The 27,007-nt window shown below is 37.0% G+C and overlaps 1 protein-coding gene across 2 annotated transcripts in view; it reads left to right on the forward strand.

Annotated features, from left to right (window-relative positions):
• The first annotated feature begins 6,766 nt into the window (after nucleotides 1–6,766).
• The window catches only part of LOC144956708 (uncharacterized), a 31,091-nt gene continuing 10,850 nt past the window's right edge, over nucleotides 6,767–27,007 (forward strand). Inside the window, exons 1-4 of one of the 2 annotated variants that reach the window (XM_078887378.1) lie at nucleotides 6,790–6,897; nucleotides 8,344–8,523; nucleotides 16,951–17,414; nucleotides 24,870–25,039. In XM_078887378.1, coding sequence (XP_078743504.1) covers nucleotides 17,229–17,414; nucleotides 24,870–25,039 — 356 coding nt within the window. In that variant the 5' untranslated portion in view covers nucleotides 6,790–6,897; nucleotides 8,344–8,523; nucleotides 16,951–17,228. Of the gene's footprint in view, nucleotides 6,898–8,343; nucleotides 8,524–16,950; nucleotides 17,415–24,869; nucleotides 25,040–27,007 lie in introns of both variants that reach the window. The other variant, XM_078887377.1, reaches the window with a different exon arrangement.

Consider the following 27,007-nt stretch of genomic DNA (forward strand, 5'->3'; position numbering starts at 1 on the left):
AAACTTGGACAAATTAAAAATCTACGCAGAAAACTTTAACAGCGCACATCCATTGACACCCCTTAGCAGAACATTGAAGGAACCATACTACGCTGCCGCTGCTCAGAGTCCATGTACACCTAAAGTTCAATACTCAAATAGAACGAGCCGATCAATCACTCGGAACACGCAAGTGAAACAAGATGACCATAGTAACAAACCATGGAACAAACAGTTCAATAGAGACCATAGCCGACCCTATCAAAACAAAACAAGAAATAGCACTGACAATAATACTGAGTATAAGAAAACCAACAAACCTATAATTAAATGTCAATATTGTGGAATGAAAGGCCACACAGCAGACAAATGTTACAAAATCGTGGGATATCCGAAAGAAACTGCAAATGCATCACTCCAAACCAGTGTAAATAATCAGACACGAATAATGTCAGGAGAAAATATAAATGTGTATTGCGTGAAAGGTATGTCACTTTTAACACAAACTCACAAATCAGGATCGCTATTTTTTTGTGAAGGCAAAGCTAATGGAACTGATTGCAAAATATTGAGAGACACAGGATGCAGTACAGTAGGAATAAAAGCATCTTTGATCAATGACGAAGACAAAACTGGAAAAACGGTACAATGCATCACATTCAGTGGCACAGTCGAAACCTTTGAAACAGCTAACGTGTACATAGAAACCCCATACTATACAGGAATAGTGGAATGCTGTATACTTCCCAACCCCGTCGCTGATGTTATTGTTGGCAATATAAAAGGTCTTAAAGACAACCCAACAGATGTAAAAGAATGGTCATTAACCCAAGAAACAGCTTGTCTAGCAGAAACAAGAAAGATGACTAAGACAACAGAGAAGCCAATGACTATTTCTCTAGAACCACAACAATTTGACAGGAACACGTTCATTGAAGAACAGAAAAAGGACCCGACTTTAACTTCATATTTCAATATCGCAAACAAAGGGACGAAATCAAAAGTTGAATACATCATTGAAAAAGATATTCTGTTCAGGTTACATAGGAAAAGAAACAAAATAGCTAAACAACTGGTCACGCCGAGTATTTACAGAAACAAAATCCTTGGAATAGCGCACGATTCAATAACTTCTGGACATCTTGGGAGCTCTTCCACATTGAAGAGAATATCCGAGAATTTCACATGGCCTGGAATTACTAAAGACGTCCGAGAATATGTGAAATCGTGTGACACATGCCAAAGAAGAGTCGCAAAAGGCAGAATACCGAGATTGCCATTAGAGACAACCCCAGTTATTGAAAAAGTTTTTCAAAAAGTTGCAATTGACATTATAGGCCCTTTAACAAAATCAGATAGAAACCATACACACATACTAACACTAGTCGATTACGCAACCAGGTGGCCAGAAGCGATAGCATTGAAATCAACTACATCGGATCACATAGCTGAAGCATTGATGACAATTTTTACCAGAATAGGCATACCAAATGAGATACTGTCGGACAATGGACCCCAATTTACATCACATATGATGCATGAAACCATGAAACTCATGGGAATCCAACACTCATTCACAACTCCCTACCACCCCCAAGCAAATGGTCTTTGTGAAAGATTTAATGGCACTCTAAAGAATATGTTAAGAAAAGTGTCAGCAGAAAAACCAGATGATTGGGACAGATACTTACCAGCAATCCTATTTGCATATAGAGAAATACCCCAAGAATCTACAGGCTACTCCCCATTTGAGTTGATGTATGGACGATCACCTCGCGGCCCGATCAATATAGTAGCCGACATTTGTAAAGGGAATGAGGAGGACAATAACGAAATTATGTTTGCTTACGAATATGTAAGAAACCTGAAAGACAGAATAGAGGACACATGTAAGCTAGCACAGGAATCCGTCACTAAAAAAGCAGAGAAATACAAGGAATACTCCGATCGAAAAAGCAAGTCAAGAAAATTTGAGATTGGTGACAAAGTACTAATACTCTTACCCGATGACTCGAGTAAACTTTTAGCTACATGGAAAGGACCATTCAAAATAACAGCAGTAAAATCTAATGTTAATTACGAGATTAAAATTAACAACACAACAAAGACATTCCATGCAAATATGCTAAAAAAGTATTTTGATAGAGACACAGTGTCGCAACCTATGTTTACTAATATCGAAGCTTCAAATGCAGGATTAATCATACCGTTGGTCATGGGACACAGACACCCGAGACAGAAAAACAAACAAAAATCGCACAATTGCAACCACCTAAGACAAAAAAAGAAGTACGCAAAGTACTTGGGCTCCTAAATTTTTACAGGAAATACATTTACAACTTCGCGCACATCGCGACACCGCTAACAAATCTGACAAAGAATGGGTCACCGAACAAAATTGTTTGGACAGAAGCGTGTCAGAATAGCTTTAACCAATTAAAGGCATTACTCTGTTCAGAACCAATTCTTAAATTACCCGACATATCAAAAGAATTTGTTGTAAGAACTGACGCGTCTGATAAGGGCATCGCAGGTGTACTATTACAGGAGCATGAGGGAACTCTAATGCCTTGCTTATATGCAAGCAGAAAATTATTGGACAGAGAATCACGATACTCTGTAATAGAGCGTGAAGGACTAGCCATCGTCTTTGCTTTAAAGACATTCAGCAGATATCTACTGCTAAAAGAGTTTGTGGTCGAAACGGACCATAAACCACTCACGTACATAAGAAATAACAAAATGAATAATAGTAGAGTACTAAGGTGGAGTCTATTTTTGCAAAATTACACTTTCAGTATCTCTCACATACCAGGCTGTGAAAATATTCACGCCGACCTACTTCTCGATTAGTATAAACACATGAGAAGGGTATAACTTAACCTCCCATGCATACTGTTAGTTACCTCGCAAACTATGCCAAATCAGAACGCACAATTTCGATAATTTTATTTGTAAACATGATGACCCAACTTAATGTAACATTGAGTATTGTTTGGATATATATACCATACCCATTCATGATTTGGGAAATCTTCTCTTTATCTATTATTGTTATGAATTTTCACTCATTTATGATTAATAATTGAAATGTCAATATTCCATTTACATTTTCATTCATTTCATTCAGAAAATTACCTTCATATCATCGACTTAAATCATGCTTCATTACCATCACTATTGTTTATCACAATGATTTGTAATCACATTGCCATCATGTCGTTCATCACAATGATTTGTAATCACAATCTTTCATTGTTATTGTCGCCCTTTCATATACCTACGTTAATATAAACATTTCCATGTCTAGTTAATAAATAATTTAATTGTAGCACAAATCATAACAATGGATTAATGCTAGAGTATCATGATAGTAAATTTACTTCCGTTTGTAAAATCTATCTTTCCCATAATGGTTAAAGAGTATATTTTAAACGTGGGTGGGGGGTGTCACAGTAAAGATTGTTCACAATTATCTTATTAAATTTTATTTTATTAAGAACTGAATTCATCTCACTCCAGTTATATTTCGGTAGGCTTAGATAAACTTTACCTTCTAATATTAGATCGTCTTTCCTTTTATAGCCTTCCCTCGAATTAATTTCTAATTAGTGAATACTTTTCGTTCTACATTCTGTCACGTAGCCACTTATTATAAAAGCTGATAGGTCTAACACTCTACACTCACTTTCTCTCCACAATCTATGCCGGACGGCCAGTCGCTCTATTCCTATATATATACTGGAAGATTTTTATCTTTTGGGACTTTGTAGATATTATATCTACACCATTAAGACGCCGGAGCTTTTAACTTTGATTGTATAATCTTCAAACCCAAGCCCGCTGTACTACACTATAACCTCTTACCAATTGCCTGGAAGTGGAATTTTACGAGTCCAATCCTGTTATCAGAGGAATAGATCATCCAAGCCCATCAACTGCCTGGAAACGTAAACTTATGAACCTGACATATTATCATAAGTTACGTAAAATATTCATATCTCTATTTGTAACTGCCACGATCACTGTTTATCTCTTTTAATTAAATTTCATCATTATTTTTATTTCATTGTAAACAAATCGTTAATTGTTTTTCATTTATAGTAACTAGTAAATTCTGGGGCCTCATTCTACATAGATCTTTATGCATAGTCGAGTAGCTCTTTACTCACTTGAGACCATGACAATCTGCATATCTCAGATTATTTATCCTCCTACCTCCAATAACAATACCTGGAATGTGCTCGGCTTTACGGAAGATAAACTCTGTGTACAGGTTAAATTGATATGGAGAGAGGATACATCCTTGACGAACTCCTCTTTTAATTGGCGTGAAAGGTGACAGATCGCCCTGAATCCTGATGGCTGCTTTTTGATGCCAATATAGATTTGTGATTAGCCGTATATTTTTGCCATCAATGCCTGCCTTTTCCAGACATGTCATTAATTCTCCATGCTGTACCCTATCAAATGCTTTTGCGTAATCGATAAAGCATGCATAGATTTCTTTTTGATGATCAAGGTATTTTTGTGTGATATTATTTAAACAGAAAATTGCTTCTCTTGTCCCATTATTTTTTCTAAAGCCAAACTGTACATCGCCAACTTCATTATCGATGGCAGACCTGATTCTTTCTAGGATGATCTTCAATAATAATTTAGTTACATGGGGCATCAGACTTATTGTGCGGAAATCACTGCAAGTTGTCGCCTTGGGTTTTTTCGGTAGCGTGATGTAAACCGATTTGGCAAGTTCGTCTGAAATATAGCCTGTATTGTAAATACTATTAAAGAGATCCGTTAGTTTCACAATTGAGAATTCTTTCAAAATTTTTAGCATTTCTGTTACAATGCCATCTTCACCCTCAGCCTTGCCATCTTTCATATTTTTCAATGCATTTTCTATCTCACATGCGAGTATTGGAGGACCGTCAGTGTTGCTTGGCAAAGGTATTTGGGGCCTGTCATCATCAAAAACTCGCCAATGTATTGACACCATCTTTCCTTTATATCCTCTTTCTCAAATAATATTTTACCATTCTTGTCTTTAATACAGTTATTGTTGTTAGTGGTGCGTTTTTTGCCCGAAATTTGTCTTATTTCCTCGTGGGCTGCTTTTCCATCTAGGCCAAATATTTCGATCATCCTGCATTTGTGGTTAAGCCAATTTTCTTTTGCTATGCGACATTTGTGTTGGATTTTCTTATTCAGCGCTTCATGCTCTGGTTTGTTCTTCATTTGTTTACGTTCTGACATGAGATCCAAAATTTCTGGTGTCATCCATTGCTTTCTTGTTCTTTTCTCCTTCTTTGGAATATCCTTATTACCGAATTTTATGCTGTCTTTGAATATGTTCCATTTTATATCAATTTCTTCAATTTCATTTGAAACACAATAGCAGTAAAGTTCTTACCAAACATAATTTCTTTAGCAAAACATGCTCTACAATACACTGTTCATTTTCTTTAAATGTTATGATATACAAAAGCAATTTGAATAAGAAAAATGTTGGTTGTGTAACGAATGTGACGATTTTCCTATAGTTGGTAAGGAGAGCATCAGTGTTATCCTGTCGAAGCACTGTTTCAAGATCAGTCCAATATATAGTCATAACCGCAGGACGAGTTAACCAGCCGATTTTTAACCACTCAAAACATGGGATGTATGGCACAGTCTCAAACACGCTCGGACGAACTCAGCTTGTTGTTTCCAAACAAAAGAAAGAATAAAGCTGCCACACTGCTCTTTGTTGTTGTTTATAGAACAAATCTTTGGCCACAATAGAAGACAAACCAATGGTATCACTTGACTTGTTTTTTTGAGCACCAGTAACTACATCTCACTTGGCGCAGCACAAACCAAAAAAAAATGACGTCAAAAATTAAGTCCTAGTGGATCTTAGTGTCCAGCTACCAGATGCCAATGGCTACGCTAGGACCGTGACCATCGTTAACTTATAGCCTGACACTGACCAACAAATGACTCAAAAGACAAGTCTTTGGCCACAAAATAAAAAAAAAATATGAGTTGCATTCAATAGTTCAAACAATGGGATCGTTTGTTTCCTTGAGAACTACTACTAACAACAACTCACTAGACGGTGCAAAAACCTAGAAAATGAAGTCAAACTATTGGTTCCAGTGGGTTCTATTGTCAGGCTATAAGTTAACATTGGCTACGCTAGGACCGTAACTATCGTTATGTTATAGACTGACACTGAAATCCAAAAAGACTAGTGAGCTGTCGTTAGTAGAGCTCATGGAAACAAGTTATTTCATTGGTTGAACTATTGAATAAAACTCACGATTTGTTTTCTTTTATGACTGGCAATTTGACGTCATTATTTGGTCAGTGTCAGGCCATAACTTTACGAAGGCCACGCTAGGACCCACTAGGACTTATATTGTGACGTCAATTTTTAGGTTTGTGCAGCGCAAACTGGTTTATCGGTATTGAGCCGTTAAAACATAAACACTGTCAAATAGAGTGGCACGGTATTTAAATAGAATTCAATATCAGTTTGCTATTCATCCCACTGCATTGAATCTGGTTCTCGATTCTATAAAGACTCCGACTGTTTTTGCGTTCTGAAAATGTGGAAAATAAAATGGAATATCAAGTGTATATCAATACATGTGGTAATATCTTTTTAAATGCGAATTAGCCCCGTTACTTTCAAAGAAACCGACTTTTAAAAATGGCAATATTTTAAAAGAATTTGGCATTCAAAATACTAAACTGGCAACCTTAACTGCATCGCGTATTCAAGTGACTGTCGCATTATTCAGTGATCGAACGCGCACAATGCGATTGGAAGTGTCTGTGGAATCAAAGGTGCTAGAGCAGACGTAAAGTGTAAATATCTAGGCAGCAGTCGTTTATCAGGTCATTCTATTGGAGAGTAGGATACATTCATGTGTAAGTTGCTGTGAAAGTATGTAGGAATGTCATTAACTCTCTCCTTACCGATCATTTTCAGTATTTTTCCAAAATGGCAGGCTTACCGGGCAGAAAAATGTTTTTTAAACTCAAACAATCTCTTTACAAAACAACATCATGTTCTTATTAATTTTAAATTAAATTAATTAAACAAAGATCATTGTGATGTACAAAATAAATCTGAATAAGAAAAATGTATATTGTGCCGTAACAAATGTGACGAGTTTGCTGTAGGTGGTAAGGAGAGGGTTAAATTGTGTCGATAACTGATTGGGAAATTGACAACAATTTGCCTTCAAAACAGTATTGGGTTTTATTACATTTCTTATTATATCACTGCTTTAAAATTGATTATTTAATTTACATTACACTCTTCTCTTTAAGGTAGAAAAGAATATTGCATTGTATTGTATTGTTTACATTTTCAAATCAGCACCGACTATATTATAACAAGGAATGTTTTCTGTTCAAACCTTTCTAATAGTTATTTCTAGTATCATTTTTGTGAAGTACTTTATATTTCACAAACTTAATCCACATTTACAATTTGTATTTTCTTATCTTTCACTTCTAGAATGTTCTTCTACTTTAAGACTGATCATCGTATTCTTCTTCTTCTTCTTCTTCTTCTTCTTCTTCTTCTTCTTCTTCTTCTTCTTCTTCTTCTTCTTCTTCTTCTACTTCTTCTTCTTCTTCTTCTTCTTCTTCTTCTTCTTCTTCTTCTTCTTCTTCTTCTTCTTCTTCTTCTTCTTCTTCTTCTTCTTCTTCTTCTTCTTCTTCTTCTTCTTCTTCTTCTTCTTCTTCTTCTTCTTCTTCATACCTCTAGACCACATAGCCGTACTACTACTACTACTACTACTACTACTACTACTACTACTACTACTACTACTACTACTACTACTACTACTACTACTACTACTGCTGCTGCTTATTCTTCCACTCCCTCCTTTTCCTCCTCTTCCTTCTTCTCCTCCTCCTCTTCCTCCTCCTCCTCATCTTCCCCTTTCTTGTTCTTTAATGAAAACCGAGTAGACATTGAGCTTACTTTTCTTGTATTGAAAACGGTTTTATTTGACTGCCTATGTCATATCTACGTTATGATGGGGAAAATATTATTTGGAAAATAAGGTCAAGTAAACCATTAAATCTATATGCTGTCCGCTTAAATATAAATGTACTACTACTACTACTATTACTACTACTACTACTACTACTACTACTACTACTACTACTACTACTACTACTACTACTACTACTACTACTACTACTACTACTATATATGCTGTCGTCTTAGATATAAATGTACAGATTTCAGAATTCCATATACATCGTGTCAACACTGTAACCCATTAATTAAAACTACACACTAATAACCGCCCTCGACCCATTAGCACACAAGTTACAGATCTTTAAACCAATCAACAGATCAATAACCGATCAGCCAGATCAATAACCGATAGAAAATCACAGTTCTTACATTATGCGATTATCGTCTGGAGTCCAGTAACAACACTCTGACACTCAGAATGGCAGTCAAGCCTAATAGAAATACCACCACTACCAACAACACAACCGCCATTCATTACGGTGTCTGGGGTTGAGAAGGTAAACAGTTCAACCATTAATCATTATGTTTTTAGTCAATATGTGTGTGCGTGTGTGTGTATATGTATGTGTATGTGTGTGTATGTATGTATGTATGTATGTATGTATGTATGTATGTATGTATGCATGTATGTATGTATGTATGTATGTATGTATGTATGCATGTATGTATGTATGTATGTATGTATGTATGTATGTATGTGTAAGTGTGTGTGTGTGTGTATGTGTGTGTGTTGTAGTTTGAGAGCAGATTGGCAGATCATTCGTCCCTGGATTGGTAGTTCGCGGGTTCGAATTGCGGTGACGAACATAGTTTTTTGTTGTTGTTCTCATATCACAGACGGCCTTAAATGCCTAAATGGGTTGAACACACACACATACATACATACATACATACATACATACATACATACATACATACATACATACATACATACATACATACATACATACATACATACACGCACCCGTAAGGCTATATTATAATTTTTTCGGACAGAGATAAGGCTGTTAACGGCCAGGTACTCATTTTACACCTGAGTACGGCGAGAGAATGTGAGTAAAGAGCCTTTTCCAAGGACACAACTATGCGCCGAGCAAGGCTCGAACCCAGGACTCGTGCAGTGAAATAAGCTGTTGAAACAATGTTGTTGGCAAAATAAAAGGTGAGAATACTATTTAATAGTCGTGCATGCACACTAAAGATTCGTGCACATCATTATATCACGTAATGAATACTTCGATAGATAGATAGACAGATGGATAGGCAGATAGATAAGTATATGGATAGACAGATAGACAGGTGGGTAGGTATATAAATAGGCTGTTAAATAGATGGGAGTGAGAGAAGAGTGGAAGAGTTATTTCCCCAAAGATAATACGTCAGTGCTTGGTTCATATTCACACCAATCCCTCAAGTCCCCAGCTTTCCCACACTCAAGCATAGACACTGTTCATTTCGCTGTGAATTCAACAATCATTCACTTCTTGTTATTTGCATAAATTGATAACATAAATCAGAATAAATTACGGAGAACTCGGTAACGCTGTCAATGTTCTCAATGCAACCCGAATGACGGAATGTCATAATACATACAAAGAAATGATCACATTTGCAACGCCCAGCTGTAAGAGTCATGTGGTAACATTAACTTCTTATGACATGGAAGAATCCCTTGACAATGCATAACAAAACTTAATATATACTATCTTGATACTGTTTTATTTGATGATGTGTACAATTCAAAAGGATTTCCCATATTATTTTAATTACCAGATCAATTTATGATAGTTACAATATACGACTAATATAATTTGTAACGAATTATGCTTAGTCGAATAGGGTGATGCATCCTCTCGTATTTCATACTTTGTGTGCCGTCTGGTTAAAGTAATTCATATTTTGTGCACTCTCCGGCCAAAGTCTTTCATACTTTGTGTACCCTCTTGTCTGAGTATTTAAAACTTTGTGTGCTCTCTTGTCTGAGTATTTCATACTATTTTTCCCTCTTGTCTGAGTATGTCATACTTTGTGTGCCTTCTGGTCAAAGTATTTCATACTTTGGTGTCCTCTGATCATAAGCATTTCGTACTTTGTGTGCCATCTTGTTTGATTATGTCATAACTTTTTGCCCTATTGTCTAACAGATTTCATACTTTGTGCGCCCTCTGGTCAAAGTATTTCATACGCAATGTGCCATCTGGTCAAAGTATTTCATACTTTGTGCGCCCTCTTGCCAATAGATTTCAAACTTTTGTGCCCTCTTTTCTAAGTATTTCACACTTTGTGTGCCCTCTTCTTTATGTACTTCAAACTTTGTACGCCTTTCGATAACGTTACTGCGGCCTGCCACATTGGAGAAAAAAAAAAGGGGGGGGGGGGTGTCCTTGGTTGTTTAAATCTTATATTTTTTTTTTTTTTTGAATTGGTTTGGTCATTTCAAGTAATTTACCCCAACAGACCAAACCATATTTCAAAAGAAAATACGATTCACCCAACAATGTATTAAAGTTACTTATGAGAATTAATTAAGTTTATAAAAAATATATCTTAAGCAGTCCTTTACTCAATGATACAAAATGGGCACCTTTCTTGGCTCGTGGGTTGAGAACAAGAAGTCTGAATCATAAATGTATTCAATACCGGAAATCGTATTCACATGCCTTTCTACTAGTCAATGTTCACATATTTTTGAAAAAAAAGAATTAATATGCAAGGCATTGTACATATTTACAGGCTTAATTTCACCCGGGGGTCCCGATAGCTCAGTTGCTTTACACGCAAAGGGACCTAGATCGATCCCATGTGAAGTTGACATTTTTTTTTCGACCCCCTTTATTCATCCAGGGTAGTTGAGTCGGTTAGATCTGGCGGAAAGTACTCTGTGATCTTCTAGCATCCTATCCAAAGGGTAGCAATCAATTACTATTGTCCATTTCACGCTGTAGAAACTGAGATAAACTCCAGCTCCAAGGGTCTGATGGCTCGGAAGGACGCCTTTAAACGACAAAAATCACTCACTAATGCGTCAAAACATTGGGATACTTATCCTCAAACCTGATGGCTTGATTGCTAGACATGCACTTAAGCTGCCTGCCAAATATAATCGTAGCCAACACAATTGTTTAGGAGTTATAATGACATATATTCTATTATGGACCATTTATAAGTTATACTGGGACAAATTAGAGGAAACCGACCACCAAATTAACAAGCGACGTACTCCCCACCCGAAACTGTTGCTTCTGACCGTTCATTAACACGAAATGCTCTTGACAAGCTGAAAAAAAACCCAACAAAAAAACAAACAAAAACAAAAACAGATAAATAAATAAATAAACAAAACTGCATACAAAATCAGGTCAGCTCTACTCTACTTTTGGTTAGAATTTTGCGTTTAATTTTACAGTAAAATAATCGTAGTTCATATGTCGTTGCTAAAAAGACAACAAACAGACCTTCTAATGAATGGTCACTAAACTGTAGGGCCAACTGGAGTGTCCCGTTGGCATGTATGAAGGGGGCTATGATATAGAATACAGCCATCTTTATAACATGACACACATTTGAATGTGCCAGCCCCATATCCCTCTGCATTACATTCTGCCAACTGTGCCATCAGCCAGCATTTCAGTTTGTAAGCATGTGTCTAAGGAAACGGACTTCATCATTGTGTAACACCAAACATATTTTTCATCATCTCCGTTTAAAATAACTAATAATGTTTAACAGCTGGAGGGCTGACTTTTTTGGCCTGATCATCCTGAATTCAAGACAGCTTGGTGTTCCCATAGCCATATTCAGTGGATGCGAGTCAGCTGGCCTCTCAGAGTGTGAGAAATTATCATGGCTTGCCACAGTGACACCTAGGATCACACGGTAATATACAGGAAGCAGCTCGACTTATCAAATCACCAAAGACAAACATAATGTGAAAGGCGATCAAAATCTGGAAGGCTGGTAATTTCGGATAATCTGCAAGATCGGTCCGCTCCACTCATTATGAATATAACTTATCACAATTTTGCTTTGCTACGGAAAGGCCTGAATTTCACTGTAAAACATACAACAAAATACTAATACATTTATTTCATCCTTAAAAGTATGCTCTGGGTCTAAAACCCTGACTGTTTAGGCTGAAAGTGACAGGTTAAGTTGACGACTTTTGTCTTAAACATTGTTTTCGATGTAAAGGGTTTATTTCAATCGCAATAATAATGATAATAATAATAATAATAATAATAATAGTAATAATAATAATAATAATAATAATTTTAATAAAAATAACAATAATAACAACAACAAGAACAGTAATAAAATATTTATATTAATAATAATAATAATAATAATAATAATAATAATAATAATAATAATAATAATAATAATAATAATAATAATAATACCATATTAATATATAACAGGTGAAATAAAGAAAACAGTATTGCAACCTGGCTTACAAAATTAATTACTATAAACATGTTTTATTTGTATCAATACAACGATTTGTTAAGGTTGGTTTTGAATTCACGCCATGAATAAAACAACTCATAACAATTAGGATTCTTGTGGGCGTTTGTAATTGGATAAAAGAAGATTTGTAAGTCAAGCTCGTGGTTGGAACAAATTTATCGATTTTCTCTCTCTCTCTCTCTCTCTCTCTCTCTCTCTCTCTCTCTCTCTCTCTCTCTCTCTCTCTCCCTCTATCTATCTCTCTCTCTTAACACACACACACGTACATACACACACACACACACACACACACATATATTTATATATATACATATCGTATATAATATCTTACAGCACAGCTGTATTTGGGGCGATCGGTCCACGACATTGTTGGTTAAGGCAAAAGTGTTTCATTTTAAAAATGCCTCGTCTACATAAATGAAATGTCAATATTTGTTCCAATTTATCTTCAAATTTCAAACTTTTAGCTTTCCAATTTATCATTTAAAAAACTACTTTTATCTCGTTTCATCCTATTTAGATAATACGGTGAGAAACATTCACCCTTGTGGCTGGCGAGAAGTACACTAAACAGGTTTTGTCGTCACATGCATTCTATCTAAAAAATTGCTTAATTGAATAGTGGCTAACCAAATATTATGTTGTGTTGTTTCCAAGGACTACAAATAGATATCTCTTTCCATAGCTATTAAGTAGAGATAGAACGTAAACTGTGAATAGAATAATATTTTATGGGACTCGGTTCCTCTCCTAGGTTTTACAATAGTTGTCCATAATAGAGATATGCTCAATGGTCCAAATAGCACAATTTAGTGGAGACCTCGACTCTTAAGCAACGGGATTCTGAGTCATAGCTTTTTCTGGTGTATCTTAAGTAGCTGAAAGAGATTGTTCCTTGGTCTGTCAGAATCAGCGGAACGTGTTTTACGATCCCACCCAAAAGGCAGCATCATTTGTTGTGTCTGTGAACGAATAAGAAAAAAACCTGAATAAATCCGTGGGCTCTAAGTATGTGTACTGTTCTCTCGGATCATACAATATTCGTGGGTTCAAATGTTGATCACCACTCTAGTAAGATGCCAGTCTGACCATGTCGTTACGTCGTCGGGCTAAATAAAAATAAATAAAATTCCCTTTATTCATCCCCGTGGGAAAATTTGTCTTTAGGGTATATTCCAAGGGAACTTGGAATAACCCAGGCGTCAGCCGCAGTGCAGCGCCGAAAGTACTTGATGCGTATCACCCAACATGACCCAACATACACTCAATTACATTACACAATAAAAATAAAAACAACATAAGTGCCTGCTCCACTCACGTTTCTGAATTAAAAATTCACCCCAAATACCGGAGCATACTCAATGTCTCAATTGTTTGTATGTTATATGTTTGTGTTGAGATAATGGCTATTAATGGCCATTAAATGCTGGCCAACTAACTTCGCGGCGGTTGTGTGTGTGTGTGTGTGTGTGTGTGTGTGTGTGACCTCAAGTAATCGGCAAGAGAGGGCTCTAATAATGACAAGGGTTAGAGACGATCTTTTTAGGGTTCGTGGATAGCTCATACGGTAGAGTCACGCTCTCCCCGGCCAAGCGGGTTGTCGTACCAGTAAGGTCGCGGTTTCGAACCCCATCGCCGCCGCGAAATTTTTATTCTCTATTGTCTTCTGGCACTTTCATACTCACTTCATCTCTTGTTGTTAAAAATAAAAATACGCCCTTCCACGCCCAGCATCATAAGATACCGTCGCTTAGGCATTCCACGAAGGAATATAGATAATCCATCAAACAGGATATCTGATGTCAACAGGAATCACCGATGTTGTCCAAGTGAGCAAATTGGGGGTTAATAATCTTGCCCAAGGAAAAAAACGAAAGTGCCTGAGGCGGGGCTCGAACCTGGGACCTTCCGGATCACAGTGCAATGCCTTAATCATGCGGCGTTATCGAATACAATATGTTTTCTTTTCGATTAAAATGAAATTTTTAAAAAGATCCTAAAAGTGCGGCTATGTGGTCTAGTGATGTGACACTAGCTTTCGGACGGAAGGTCCTGGGTTCGAGCCTCGCTCGGCGAATAGTTGAGCCCTTGGGAAAGGCTCTTTACTCACTTTCTCACATCGTACTCTGGTGTAAAATGAGTAACTGGCCGTTAACAGCGTTGCCTCGGTCCGAAAAAAATTTAATATCGCCTAACAGGCGTCATGTCCCGTCCTATATGTTAAGTGTTGCTGTTGGCCAGGGACTCCTTGTAAAGCGCTTTGAGAACGAATAGTGGATATTGCTCTATATAAATGCTCTATTTTCATTTTTTTCTAAAAGAAATTATTTTCCTTTAATTTCCCTGATTGTCATTGACTACGTGTCTACATGGCAGGTTCTAAGTGTATTCTACCTCCGTGTAGAATATCCACCACTACTAATCAAACACATGGCTAACTCTGATAAATCTGATACCGTGTAAATACCCCGTTATTGGAACTAAAACCTTATTGACTGTGTCGATACGTGACGCAAATAATATAACACAACACACAGACACATTGAACAAACAAACACACACACACACACACTCACACACACACACACACACACAGGGTCAGTTTGCAATATTGCACAGGGCACGGATATTATGAATTAAGTTGTACGATGATTTCATTATCATCAGACGGCATTTTTTTTGGTCTCTGCATTTGATCAATTTTGATATTGATATTTGTGATGTATCCCCCCCCCCTTTTTTTTTTTTCTTCTAAAATTATGTATCTAGTATTATTTCTGGCTGGGTCAGGACTAAATTTCATTTTAAAATCACACTGATGAGGATTAGCATGTAAACTTCCGTACCTACTCTGGGAAGACCGGTTTTTTTTTTAAATTGGCCCAAAAAAAAAATCCTTCAAATATCGAACGATTTAAATGATCCTCATCTTTGTAAAAAGCAAAACAAAACCAAACAAACAAACAAACAAAAAAAGCAAAAGAAAAAAACAAAAAAAGAAAAAAGAAAAAAAAAACACAACAACAAAAAACTCTCGCAAACCTGGGACCTCGCGAGGTACGACAGTCAACTGGTTAAGAATCTGAAAAAGATTGTGGGGTTAGAGTTTTGTTGTTGTTTTTTTAAAATTATTTTTTTAAATTCTGCGTTTTTTTTCCACGATTAACGAATACTGGCCCAATAAATTTCATGGCGTCTAAGTTCAATTTCTATTTTCAGCCTATGGTTTATCCAGCAATCAGCAGAAGGACAATAACCATTTACCATGTTTGTGTTCCTGGCACTACATCTACTACTCGTATATCTGGATTTTAAAACCTGGGTCTTAAAACGTGTCCCTGAGTTTGAAACGAAGTCGGCGAGAGAGAGAGCTCTAGGAATGACCTGAGTTTGAAACAAATATTTTTGTGTTCGTTGATAGCTCATACGGTAGAGTCATGCTCTCACCGGCCAGGCGGAGTTGTCGTACCAATAAGGTCGCAGGTTCAAACCCCACCACCGCCGCGAAAATTGTTATTCTCTATTGTCTTTTGACACTTTTCTACTCACTTCATCTCTTGTTGTTACCAACATAAGTGCCTGCTCCACTCACTTTTCTGAATTAAAAATTCACCCCATATACCGGAGCATACTCAATGTCTTAATCGTTTCTATGTTATATGTTTGTGTTGAGAATATTGGCTATTAAGCTTAACTGCTGGCCAGGTAACTTCGCGATGGTTGTGTGGCGAACCCGCGGTCTCCAGAAGTCGGTGAGAGAGAGCTCTAGGAATGACCTGAGTTTGAAACAAATGTTTTTGTGTTCGAGGATAGCTCATACGGTTGAGTCACGCTCTCACCGGCCAGGCGGAGTTGTCGTACCAATAAGGTCGCAGGTTCAAACCACACCAACGCCGCAAAAAAAAATTATTCTCTATTGTCTTCAGGCACTTTTCTACTCACTTCATCTCTTGTTGTTCCCAGACAAGTTTCACAGTATTTCCAACTGCCAAATTAGTTGAAAACTATATCGTTCTTTTTGTATTAAAGCCAGAACGCGTTCTCTGTTAAAGCGGGCAAGCGATGTCAGAATTTCACATCAGATCACGAATCTTTGGTAACAGCTGAGAAAGTCGATCTGTTACAATATCTACAGAAACCTCGTTCACATAAAGACTTATTTCTAGAAGCGTCCGTCCAGTGATGACAAACAGCAATCAAAGCTTTCAACATTGTGAATAAAAACAGTAGCTTTCTTAACACCCTTTGAATACCATATCAAATTATGTTTATTTCCAGAGTTGCAATTTTACTCCATTTTTTAATCATTCTCATTCATCCCATTATTAATCTCATTCAACTTCTATTGACTATGACCAGACAATGTACTATTCGACCACTAATCATTTTCTTCATTTTATCAATATAACACGATTTACATTATCAGATAAGAACATTCTATTATTTTTACTTTTCAGATTCAAATTGAACTCCTTTACATTAACTGATCACTTCATTCTGAAAATAAATATTTGACCATATCGTATATCCAAGTCTCTATGAACAGACCACAAAATCTCCATTATCTGCTTTCATCTCCCGCGCCCCCCCCCCCTCAGCATTCGTAGAGTTTGAATTATCACTTAAGAAAGGCCAAAAATGTGAACCGAGTTTCAACATTATTTCAATTTGTAAATGACATCTCAAATTGTTCTGTTTCAATTTTGCTCACCACATCTAAACTTTAAAATCAAATATGGCGTCTGCCTATTTGGGGCCTGAAATTCATCGCCCTCTAGCGGTCATATCGGAAAGTTATCAAACTCGATATAATATTCCTGTTTTGGAGGATGCGGACAAATATCGATTTGGGACAGAATATGAGGAAAAGTTTTATTCTTTGCTTCATGAACATTTAGAGCTTGGAACCACAGACAGATTGGTAAGTAAACTAGTTTATAATTCTGTTTTTTTATCACATCGTATTGTCCATCTAATACAAAATGAATTCCTGTATATTGTGCTACTGGCCGAACGGCTCGATGTCTCGTCTTTTTTAAAAAGTGAGGATGTAAAACTATCGAGTCTTTATATACAGAAATGTCCACTAAATATGCTCAAAGCACTCTACAAGTGGTCCAAAGCAACACTAAACCTGTAAGGCGAGACATGCAACCAGCACGGTGCTATTACACGTTTTTTTTCATAAATTATTCCAATTAGCCAATAATTATTCTCATCATGTCTTTCTTTTTTCGTCTGGACACTGCTCTTAGCGGCCAAATAATCTTTCTCATCTGAGTACGGTGAGACAATGTGAGTAAAGAGCCTATATCAGGGACTTAACGTTACGCCGCCCTCAACAGGATTCGAAACTTCGACGTACAGGAAGCAAGTCGGATGTCATACCACTAGACCACACATTTTTATCATAATTCCTTCTCTATAATGTAAAATATACTTTAATAGTGTAGGCTTATATTTTCTGTCAATGACCAGTGGTCATACAAAGATCTCAAACTTTGAATCTGCATGGTCATACGACACCGTCTTTTCTTGTAATTCATCACCATGATTTGCCAATCTCTATAGAAAAATGAGAAAAACATGAACAGAAATCCCTTCTAGATCCAGCTCTAAAGCATGGGCATACATAAGTAGCATCATGTAGGCCCACAATAAGGCTTATTATACAAACAGTGTTGATATGCCACACACTTCCAAGACTTTTGGATATGGGCTTTTCTAAGAAAAACAAAAGTAAACTATGTTGGGGCAATTCCACACCCGCTTGGTGTGGAATGGCCCCAATACAAAAAACAAAAAACAAAAAAAAAAACGAAAAAAAAAACCATGGATAAGGATATAACTATTGACTTGAAATGATAGCGGGAGCCTCTCTTTGTAAAATAAAACAATTGACATAGGATTTTGATCAAATATTTTCACATCAAAGACACGAGAAATTCGAAACCTGTAGAGTGTGGAATTTCCCTGACATTTATGAATCTAAAATAGGCACAGCATCTTACTTAACACACCTAGAACATGTTTAGGGGAAAATTTTACATATCAGATGAATGATTGCATTTCTAGCTTGAGCTTCTTCAAAGTTGAAGAAAATTTAACAACATTTTGCCACATTTGAAAACCATGAGTTTTACACTCATGGGCTCATAAAAACTTGAAAAATTGTCAGAATTCAACAGTAGTGAATGTGACTGCTTCTTGTATTCAGGAAATAAAAATCAAAGGCAGTTAAAACTTTGAACAGTATCCAATGGGTCTTCTTTCTGAGAAGAGCTTGATATACTGAACGTGGGTGTGGAATTCCCCCACTTACCCTACGCTTTGTGGTAGTGCCGCGCTGAGGACCGGTCTAAGGACCGGTCCCACGGTCTTTTAGCTGTGAACCGGGGATCGGTCCCATAGTGGAAGACCGGCGGCGGTCCTCACTTCTTATCACCTTTCAACGGTCTCGCGCCATACTACTTCCCCAGCGATTCGTTGCCTCGGTTGCCTATCTTCCACCAATCACCACCCATCCCACTTAATTAATCTCACCCACCCCCTTTGCCTTACACTAAACGACACAGACGACCATACAGGCAGACGACCACCTCCCTCCACTCCGCAAACCGCCCTTTCGTGTGTGAGATGGGGGGAACAGGAGGCGCACGCCTTGGACGATTCCATTATACGGGGTAAATTTCAAAATTTACTACACCATAATGATCGCAATGACAATGATCTATGATGAAGGCATGACCCCTCTTCTCTAATGGGTTATTGTTTGAAATGTATGTGACTACTAAAGATGTGTGTGTTTGTGTGTGTGTGTGTGTGTGTGTGTGTGTGTGTGTGTGTCGAACCTAGCAAGTAGCAAATCCGATTTTTTGTTTTCTTTTGTCCATCTCTTGTCACCACTCCTTTCTATCGCATTGTTGTCATTTAAAATAATACAATAATATTAAAATTTCGTTTGGTGTTTTTACTAATCAAATAATATGAGTTTCATTAGTTTCTTCCTTCCAAAAAACCCAGTTATAACGTCTGAATTTTAAAAAAGTCCAATAGAATATTTGGGGACCCCGATAGCTCAGTTGATAGAGCACTCTCTTTATACGCAAAGGGCCAGAGATCGATCCCGGGTGCAGTCGAGTTTTTTTCTGAATCCCTGTCTACTCAGCAGTGAATGGGTAGCTGAGTTTGTTAGATCTGGCGAAAAGTCACCATCGACCCCTCTTATTACTTAGTACTTATTACCTCATCCACCCCCTCTTATTATAACTTCACGTCTCTCTCTTACTCTTCAATGCTCACTGCCCTCTAATGTGTGTGTGTGTGGGGAGGGGGGTAGGAGTTGCGTGTGTGTATCAACGCCACGAACAATCGATCAACGCCTTGGGCGATGCCATTATCTCCGTTAATGGGGATAAATTTCAAATTTTATTAAATTATCGAAGTAACAATGAAGTACGGTGAGCAAATAAAGAAGGCATCACCCCTCTTCTCTAATTAGGTTACAATTTGAAATGAGTGTGACTACTCCGTGTGTTTTACTCCTGTAGACCACGGTTTTCATCGTGTAGCGGTCTTTAACGGTTCAAGAATGAACGATCCCACGGTCTCAAAGGTCAAAACGGTTCGAACTTCCAACAGTCTCTCAGGAATGTTCAATGTTGAAAGGACCGGTCCTAGGACCGGTCCTTGCGGTTTTCATTTCCCAAGGACCGTAGGACCGTGGTCCTTAAGCTTGCCAAGGACCGCCCCGCACTACTTTGTGGTCTTGTGGTGTTACACTCGCCTTCCCGGTTTCGAGTCCCGCTCTGAGCGGTGCAAGGTAGATTCTTTGGAAAAGGCTCTTTATTCACATTGTTTCACCATATTCAGGTGTAAAATGAGTACCTAACTGTTCAAAGCGGAATCTCTGTCGAAATTTTTTTTTTTTTTTTTTTTTTGCCTTTTGGCACTATATTTTCTCTTACAGTTAAGTATTGAGGTTGGGCCTAGTAAAGAGCGTTGGGCACATTTAGTGGATTTTGCCTATAGAAATGAATGCTCAGTTTTACTTTTAAAAATACTACTACCACCACTACTACTACTACTACTACTACTACTACTACTACTACTACTACTACTACTACTACTACTACTACTACTACTACTACTACTACTACTACTACTACTAATACTAATTAATAATAATAATAATAGTCTTGATGATGATGATGATGATGATGATGATGATGATACTAACAATATGATGTCATCTGAGAATCAATACTTTGTATCCATTGCAGGTGAAGAAGATAAAGAGACTTTCGCATTGAAGCTTTTTTCCCTATGTTTTTGGATGGCAATTCTTAAATAAAACTGAAATGAAGAGTAAATGGTGATTGTTCAAAATCAAAAGAACGTGTACAGCTCCAATCAATCGATCAAATGTCGAACTGGGTGTTCAATGAATGGAATATTGATTGATGGATAATTGCTTGGTGCACTGGTCCATGCAATGATGATATTTGTGTACTGACGATGAAAGGTTAAAACTTGTGCACTTTAGATAATAAAAAAAACAACAACGTATCCCATAGATATAATAAATAGGATTCACAGTCGTGACGTCAGTTCCCTCATAATGACGCTTTGTAACTTAGTAACTGGTTCTAAACTATCGGATCAATGGCGGACGCCCTTATGATATACTTTTCCGACGAGCATAAAAGTGTATCCTGAGGAGAAAAACATTATAAACCTGACCATATTTTTACTTTTATACATTCTGATCACATAGCATGTGAAAAAGTTCTAGCCAGCATGAAGAATAAAAAGTACCGATTTCCTTTATTTAGAACCAAGCTGCTCGTTAGTGGGCGGACGTGACATCAGACTATTGAATCCTATTGAGCTTTTATATAGAGCAATATCCACTAAACGTGCTCAAAGTGCGTTACAAGAGGTCCCAGGCCAACAGCAACACTTAACATGTAGGACGGGTCATAACGCCTATTACGCGATAAAATTACACTTTTTTTCGGACTGAGGCAACGATGTTAACGGCCATGTACTCATTTTACACCGGAGTATGGTGACAGAATGTGAGTAAAGAGCCTTATCAAAGGACTCAACTATGTGCCGAGCGAGGCTCGAACCCAGGGCCTTCCGATCCGAAAGCGAGTGTCATACCACATAATCACATAGCCGCACATAATAATGAAAGAATATTTATTTGAAATGTCAAATATTCCATTGGTGTAATGTTTATTTACAACAGATTGCCACGTATTATTAGCTTCGTAATAGTTTTGTCATAATGGGTTCTTTGTATTGTGCACAATTTAGGTGATGTATGCGCCCTATTTGATTATCAATATTTGACTCTTACCTTCGATTCCACAATTGAGCGTTATCTGCATTTCATTCACGCGATATTTTTAGATCCATTGTCACTGTTGCTATATTATTATTATTATTATTTAATTATTATTATTTATTATTATTATTATTATTATTATTATTATTATTATATATTAGTAGTAGTAGTAGTAGTAGTAGTAGTAGTAGTAGCCCTATTTGATTATCAATATTTGACTCTTACCTTCGATTCCACAATTGAGCGTTATCTGCATTTCATTCACGCGATATTTTTAGATCCATTGTCACTGTTGCTATTATTATTATTATTATTATTATTATTATTATTATTATTATTATTATTATTATTATTATTATTATTATTATTATTATTATTATTATTATTATTATTATTATTATTATTATTATTATATTTATTAGTAGTAGTAGTAGTAGTAGTAGTAGTAGTAGTAGTAGTAGTATAGTAGTAGTATAGTATAGTAGTAGTAGTAGTAGTAATAGTAGTAGTAGTAGTAGTATATTATATATATTATTATTATTATTATTATTTATTATTATTATTATTATTATTATTATTATTATTATTATTATTATTATTATTATTATTATTATTATTATTATTATTATTATTATTAGTAGTAGTAGTAGTAGTAGTAGTAGTAGTAGTAGTAGTAGTGGTGGTGGGAGGAGGAAGAGGAATTATAGTAGTAGTAGTAGAAGTAGTAGTAGTAGTAGTAGTAGTAGTAGTAGTAGTAGTAGTAGTAGTAGTAGTAGTAGTAGTAGTAGTAGTAGTAGTAGTTGTTGTTGTTGTTGTTGTGTAGTAGTAGTAGTAGTAGTAGTAGTAGTAGTAGTAGTAGTAGTAGTAGTAGTAGTAGTAGTAGTAGTCAAAATAATAATAATAATAATAGTAGTAGTAGTAGTAGTAGTAGTAGTAGTAGTAGTAGTAGTAGTAGTAGTAGTAGTAGTAGTAGTAGTAGGAAGAGGAGGAAGAGGAGGAGGAGGAGGAGGAGGAGGAGGAGTAATAGTAGTAGTAGTAGCAGCAGCAGTAGTAGTAGTAGTAGTTAGTGCGGAGCGGTCCCAAGCATGTTTAGGACCGCCGGTTCTACGGTCCCTGGGAAATGAGAACCGCAGGGACCGGTTCCAAGAACCGGTTCTTCTTCGACATTGGCCATTCACAAGGCGCGTTGGGACTTGGGACCGTCAGAGAACCGGGTCTTTTTCGACATTGGGACCGTGCCTGCAGTAGACGGCTGTAGAACCGCTAGGTGAAAGTGAGAGCGGAGAAGCCTTTTTACATTAAAACATGAAAATAGTGCTAAAATACTATCCATTAAGCATGTGTGTGTGTGTGTGTGTGTGTGTGTGTGTGTGTGTGTGTGTGTGTGGGCGTGTGTGTGTGTCTCCAAAGATTGATGGAGCGGGTCAAGTCAATGTTAGTGTTAGGGAAAAGGGATTGTTAATATTTTGTGTCTGTGGCATGCTGGACCAAAAGTGCGGGAAGAGTTTGTTTTGATTTGTTTGTTTTTTTTTTGTTTGTTTTTTTTTTCGTCTCCATTCCTGTTTTCTATTTTTGTGCGGCTATGTGGTCTTGTGTTATGACACTCGCTTTCGGATCGGAATGTCCTGGGTTCGAGCCTCGCTCTGCGCCTAGTTGAGTCCGTGAAAGACTCTTTACTCACATCCTATCACGGTAATCAGGTGTAAAATGAGTACCTGGTCGTCAACAGTGTTGTCTCTGTCGGAAAAAAAATTGTAACATCGCCTAACAGGCGTCATGTCTCGTTCTACATGTTACGCGTTGCTATTAGTCAGGGACCTATTGTAAAGCGCTTTGAGCACATTTAGTGGATATTGCGCTATATAAAAGCTCAATTTATTTTTTGACTTTAATTTTTTATAAAATATTTATGCCTTTGGATAGGACGCTAGTCTATCCCAAAGTACTTTTCGCCAGATCTAACAAACCCAGCTACCCATTCACTGCTGAGTAGACAGGGAGTTCAGAGGGGAAAAAAGCTCGACTGCACCCGGGATCGATCTCTGGCCTTTGCGTATAAAGATTGCTCTATCAACTGAGCTATCGGGGCCCCCAAATATTCTATTGGCCTAACTAAATTTTAATATTATTGTATTATTTTAAATGACAACAATGCGATAGAACGGAGTGGTGACAAGAGATAGACAAAAGAAGGATTCGGACTTGTTAGGTTCGAAACACACACACACACACACACACACACACATCTTTAGTAGTCACATTCATTTCAAACAATAACCCATTAGAGAAGAGGGGTCATGCCTTCATCATAGATCATTGTCATTGCGATCATTATGGTGTAGTAAATTTTAAAAATTACCCCGTATAATGGAATCGTCCAAGGCGTGCGCCTCCTGTTCCCCCCATCTCACACACGAAAGGGCGGTTTGCGGAGTTGAGGGAGATGGTCGTATGTGTCGTTTAGTGTATAGCAACGTGGGTGGGTGCGACTAAATTCAGTGGGATGGGTGGTGATTTTTGGAAGATAGGCAAAAGGACCGACGCAAATAATCGCTGGGGAAGTAGTATGGCGCGAAAATCGCTCTGACCGTTGACAGTTTATAAGAAGTAAGGACCGCCAACGTTTCTCCACTTTGGGACCGGTCCCTGGTTCTCAGCTAAAGGACCGTGGAACCGGGACCGGTACCAAGAACCGTCCTCAGCGCGGCACTAGTAGTAGTAGTAGTAGTAGTAGTAGTAGGAGTAGTAGTAGTAGTAGTAGTAGTAGTAGTAGTAGTAGCATTTCTATTCCATAAATTTTGGAAGAGAAGTAACAATAGTCTGACTAGTTGCATTTATAATACATGACAATGCGATCTAGACATTAGACCAAGTGAAGTAATGCTCTTTCTTTTTTTTCTATTTATTATTTAATTTCTTGGTTTATTGATTGATTGTTAAACTTGTTTTGTATTATGCAATTCTAATTCATTTATATCTCGATGTATTGATTAACCCATCCCATGACAATTTTATCTCCAGGCTTACGTGGGTGATTTCAGAGGTAGTTTAGCCGAGGCCATTCAAGACCGTTTTTGTTTGGTTCATCCCGTGCAAACAGTAATTCCAGGTCATTTTCACTATGCAGAAACAGAAACTAACAAAATGGTACCTATACAGATTGCCCATGTCGGAGCTGAGGAGTACTTCCGGTACGAAAATCCAATGATTTTGAAGCTGGTTAATGCCCTGAAATATAATACCGATTTTGGTGGTTTTTGGTGGTTTAGAAAATATATTCCTTTAAAAAATAGGGTTGGGGTTAATACTGTTCCGTAAAGTCAATGTTAAAGGTTTATCATCAAGCACAGAATAACTGGCAAATCAAAATATTATAAATCTATTTTTACAGAAGTAACTTGCCAACTTAAAAAAAAAAGTAAGTAAAGTATCACCCGTTGACTCGAATGAATATTTTTTAAATCTCCAAATTCTCTCCATAAATAAACAGTCACTGATGTAAAACAATTGGAAACCTTTGAGCTACATATAACAAAACTGTTAATATACTATTTAAAATTATAATTTTATTTAAAAGATATAAATGTTTGTCCGAATTTATTTCATTTGTCAATTTAATTAGCACCTTTGAAATTATTTACTTATCTTTTTATTTTCTGACTTTGTCTTCCTACATTAAATTATTTTTATTATAATGTTTCTGTACGTTTAGTTAAAAACACTCATAACATCCGTCAGTCTAATACAACGTACCAAGACACAAAACTATGTGTAACCTTAAATTCGTATAATCTAATTGATGCTATTTAGCGAGAACTACTCATAAAGATGGCTGGCTGAAAACAATGACAAAGCTGAGTAATATCAATTTCGTTCCTTCTATTAATAGAGGTAGCGTCTGAGTGATCCAATGTGAGAGCATATAAACAGCGTTTCTACGTACGTGAGGGAACGTAGAAACGGTGTCTACGTTCGCTAGGGGCATTGTGATCCTTCATTTGACGTTGGGAATCGCTATCTGGCTTCCCTATTATTGTCAAATTCATTAGCGCGCACCTAAATACTTTATTACCCTAACTCATTTTGATCGTTGGTAACTCAAATGTTATGTTATTTCCTCGAATCAGCCATGAAAGAAATAAGACCAAAATTACCACCAACAAAGAAGATTACATGTGAATTGATATATGCAGATGATGCAGACATAATCTTTGAATCAAAACATCAAGCGAAAAAATGCACGCCAATAATATGAACTACTCCAGAAGCATGGAATCTAAAAGTGACTCAATCCAAAACAGAATATACCGTACAAAAAATCAACAGAAATTTAAATGAATGGAAAAGTGTATGAAAACTAGGCAATTTGATCAACGAAAATGAAGACACCATAAAACAACAGCTCGCCACCAATGCATTCAACCAACTCCAAAATTTAATTTATGGAATAGAAATAACATAATCAGTAGAGACTAACGAACACAGATTTACGAGGCACTGATTGACATATAATTGTGGAACCTGGGGCCTCACCAAAAAAGAACATAGAAATTTTTGTATCACCGCAAACTATGGCGTCGCGTAATCGGAATCTATTGGCCCAAGACAATTCCAAATACTGACCTCTATGAAAGAACCAAAGTCCAATGCCCGAGTACAATACTAAAAGAACAGCGATGGAAGTTATTTGGTCACATCTTACGTCGAGAAGATAACATCCTTGCCCAAACTGTAATGACAGAATATTTCCTACATGGCAACAAATATGTATGGAGACCACCAACATCAATAGTAAATACTCTGAACCAGGATCTCTTTACATCATATCAGAAATTTCTGAATTCAGAAGAGGCCGAATTAATCCTCAAAGAACTAAGAAATACTGCAGTGCCCTCCGTACTAAAGTCACAACAAGATCTTGACAGCCTCAAAACTCTGGCCCTGGACCATGGCCATGGAAAAAATTAACAACATGGAGAGAGCAGCTATACTCCAGAGAAACTTTGTTGCTGAATCACACAATTCTCAGCAAGCGTCATTCAGACTGCGAGGCTTAATACTACTACTACTACTACTACTACTACTACTACTACTACTACTACTACTACTACTACTACTACTACTACTACTACTACCACTTCTACTACTACTACTGCTAC

This window comes from Berghia stephanieae, chromosome 11 (assembly GCF_034508935.2).
Source record: "Berghia stephanieae isolate SIO BIC M18660-M18661 chromosome 11, UCSD_Bste_1.3, whole genome shotgun sequence".
Lineage (NCBI taxonomy): Eukaryota > Metazoa > Mollusca > Gastropoda > Nudibranchia > Aeolidiidae > Berghia > Berghia stephanieae.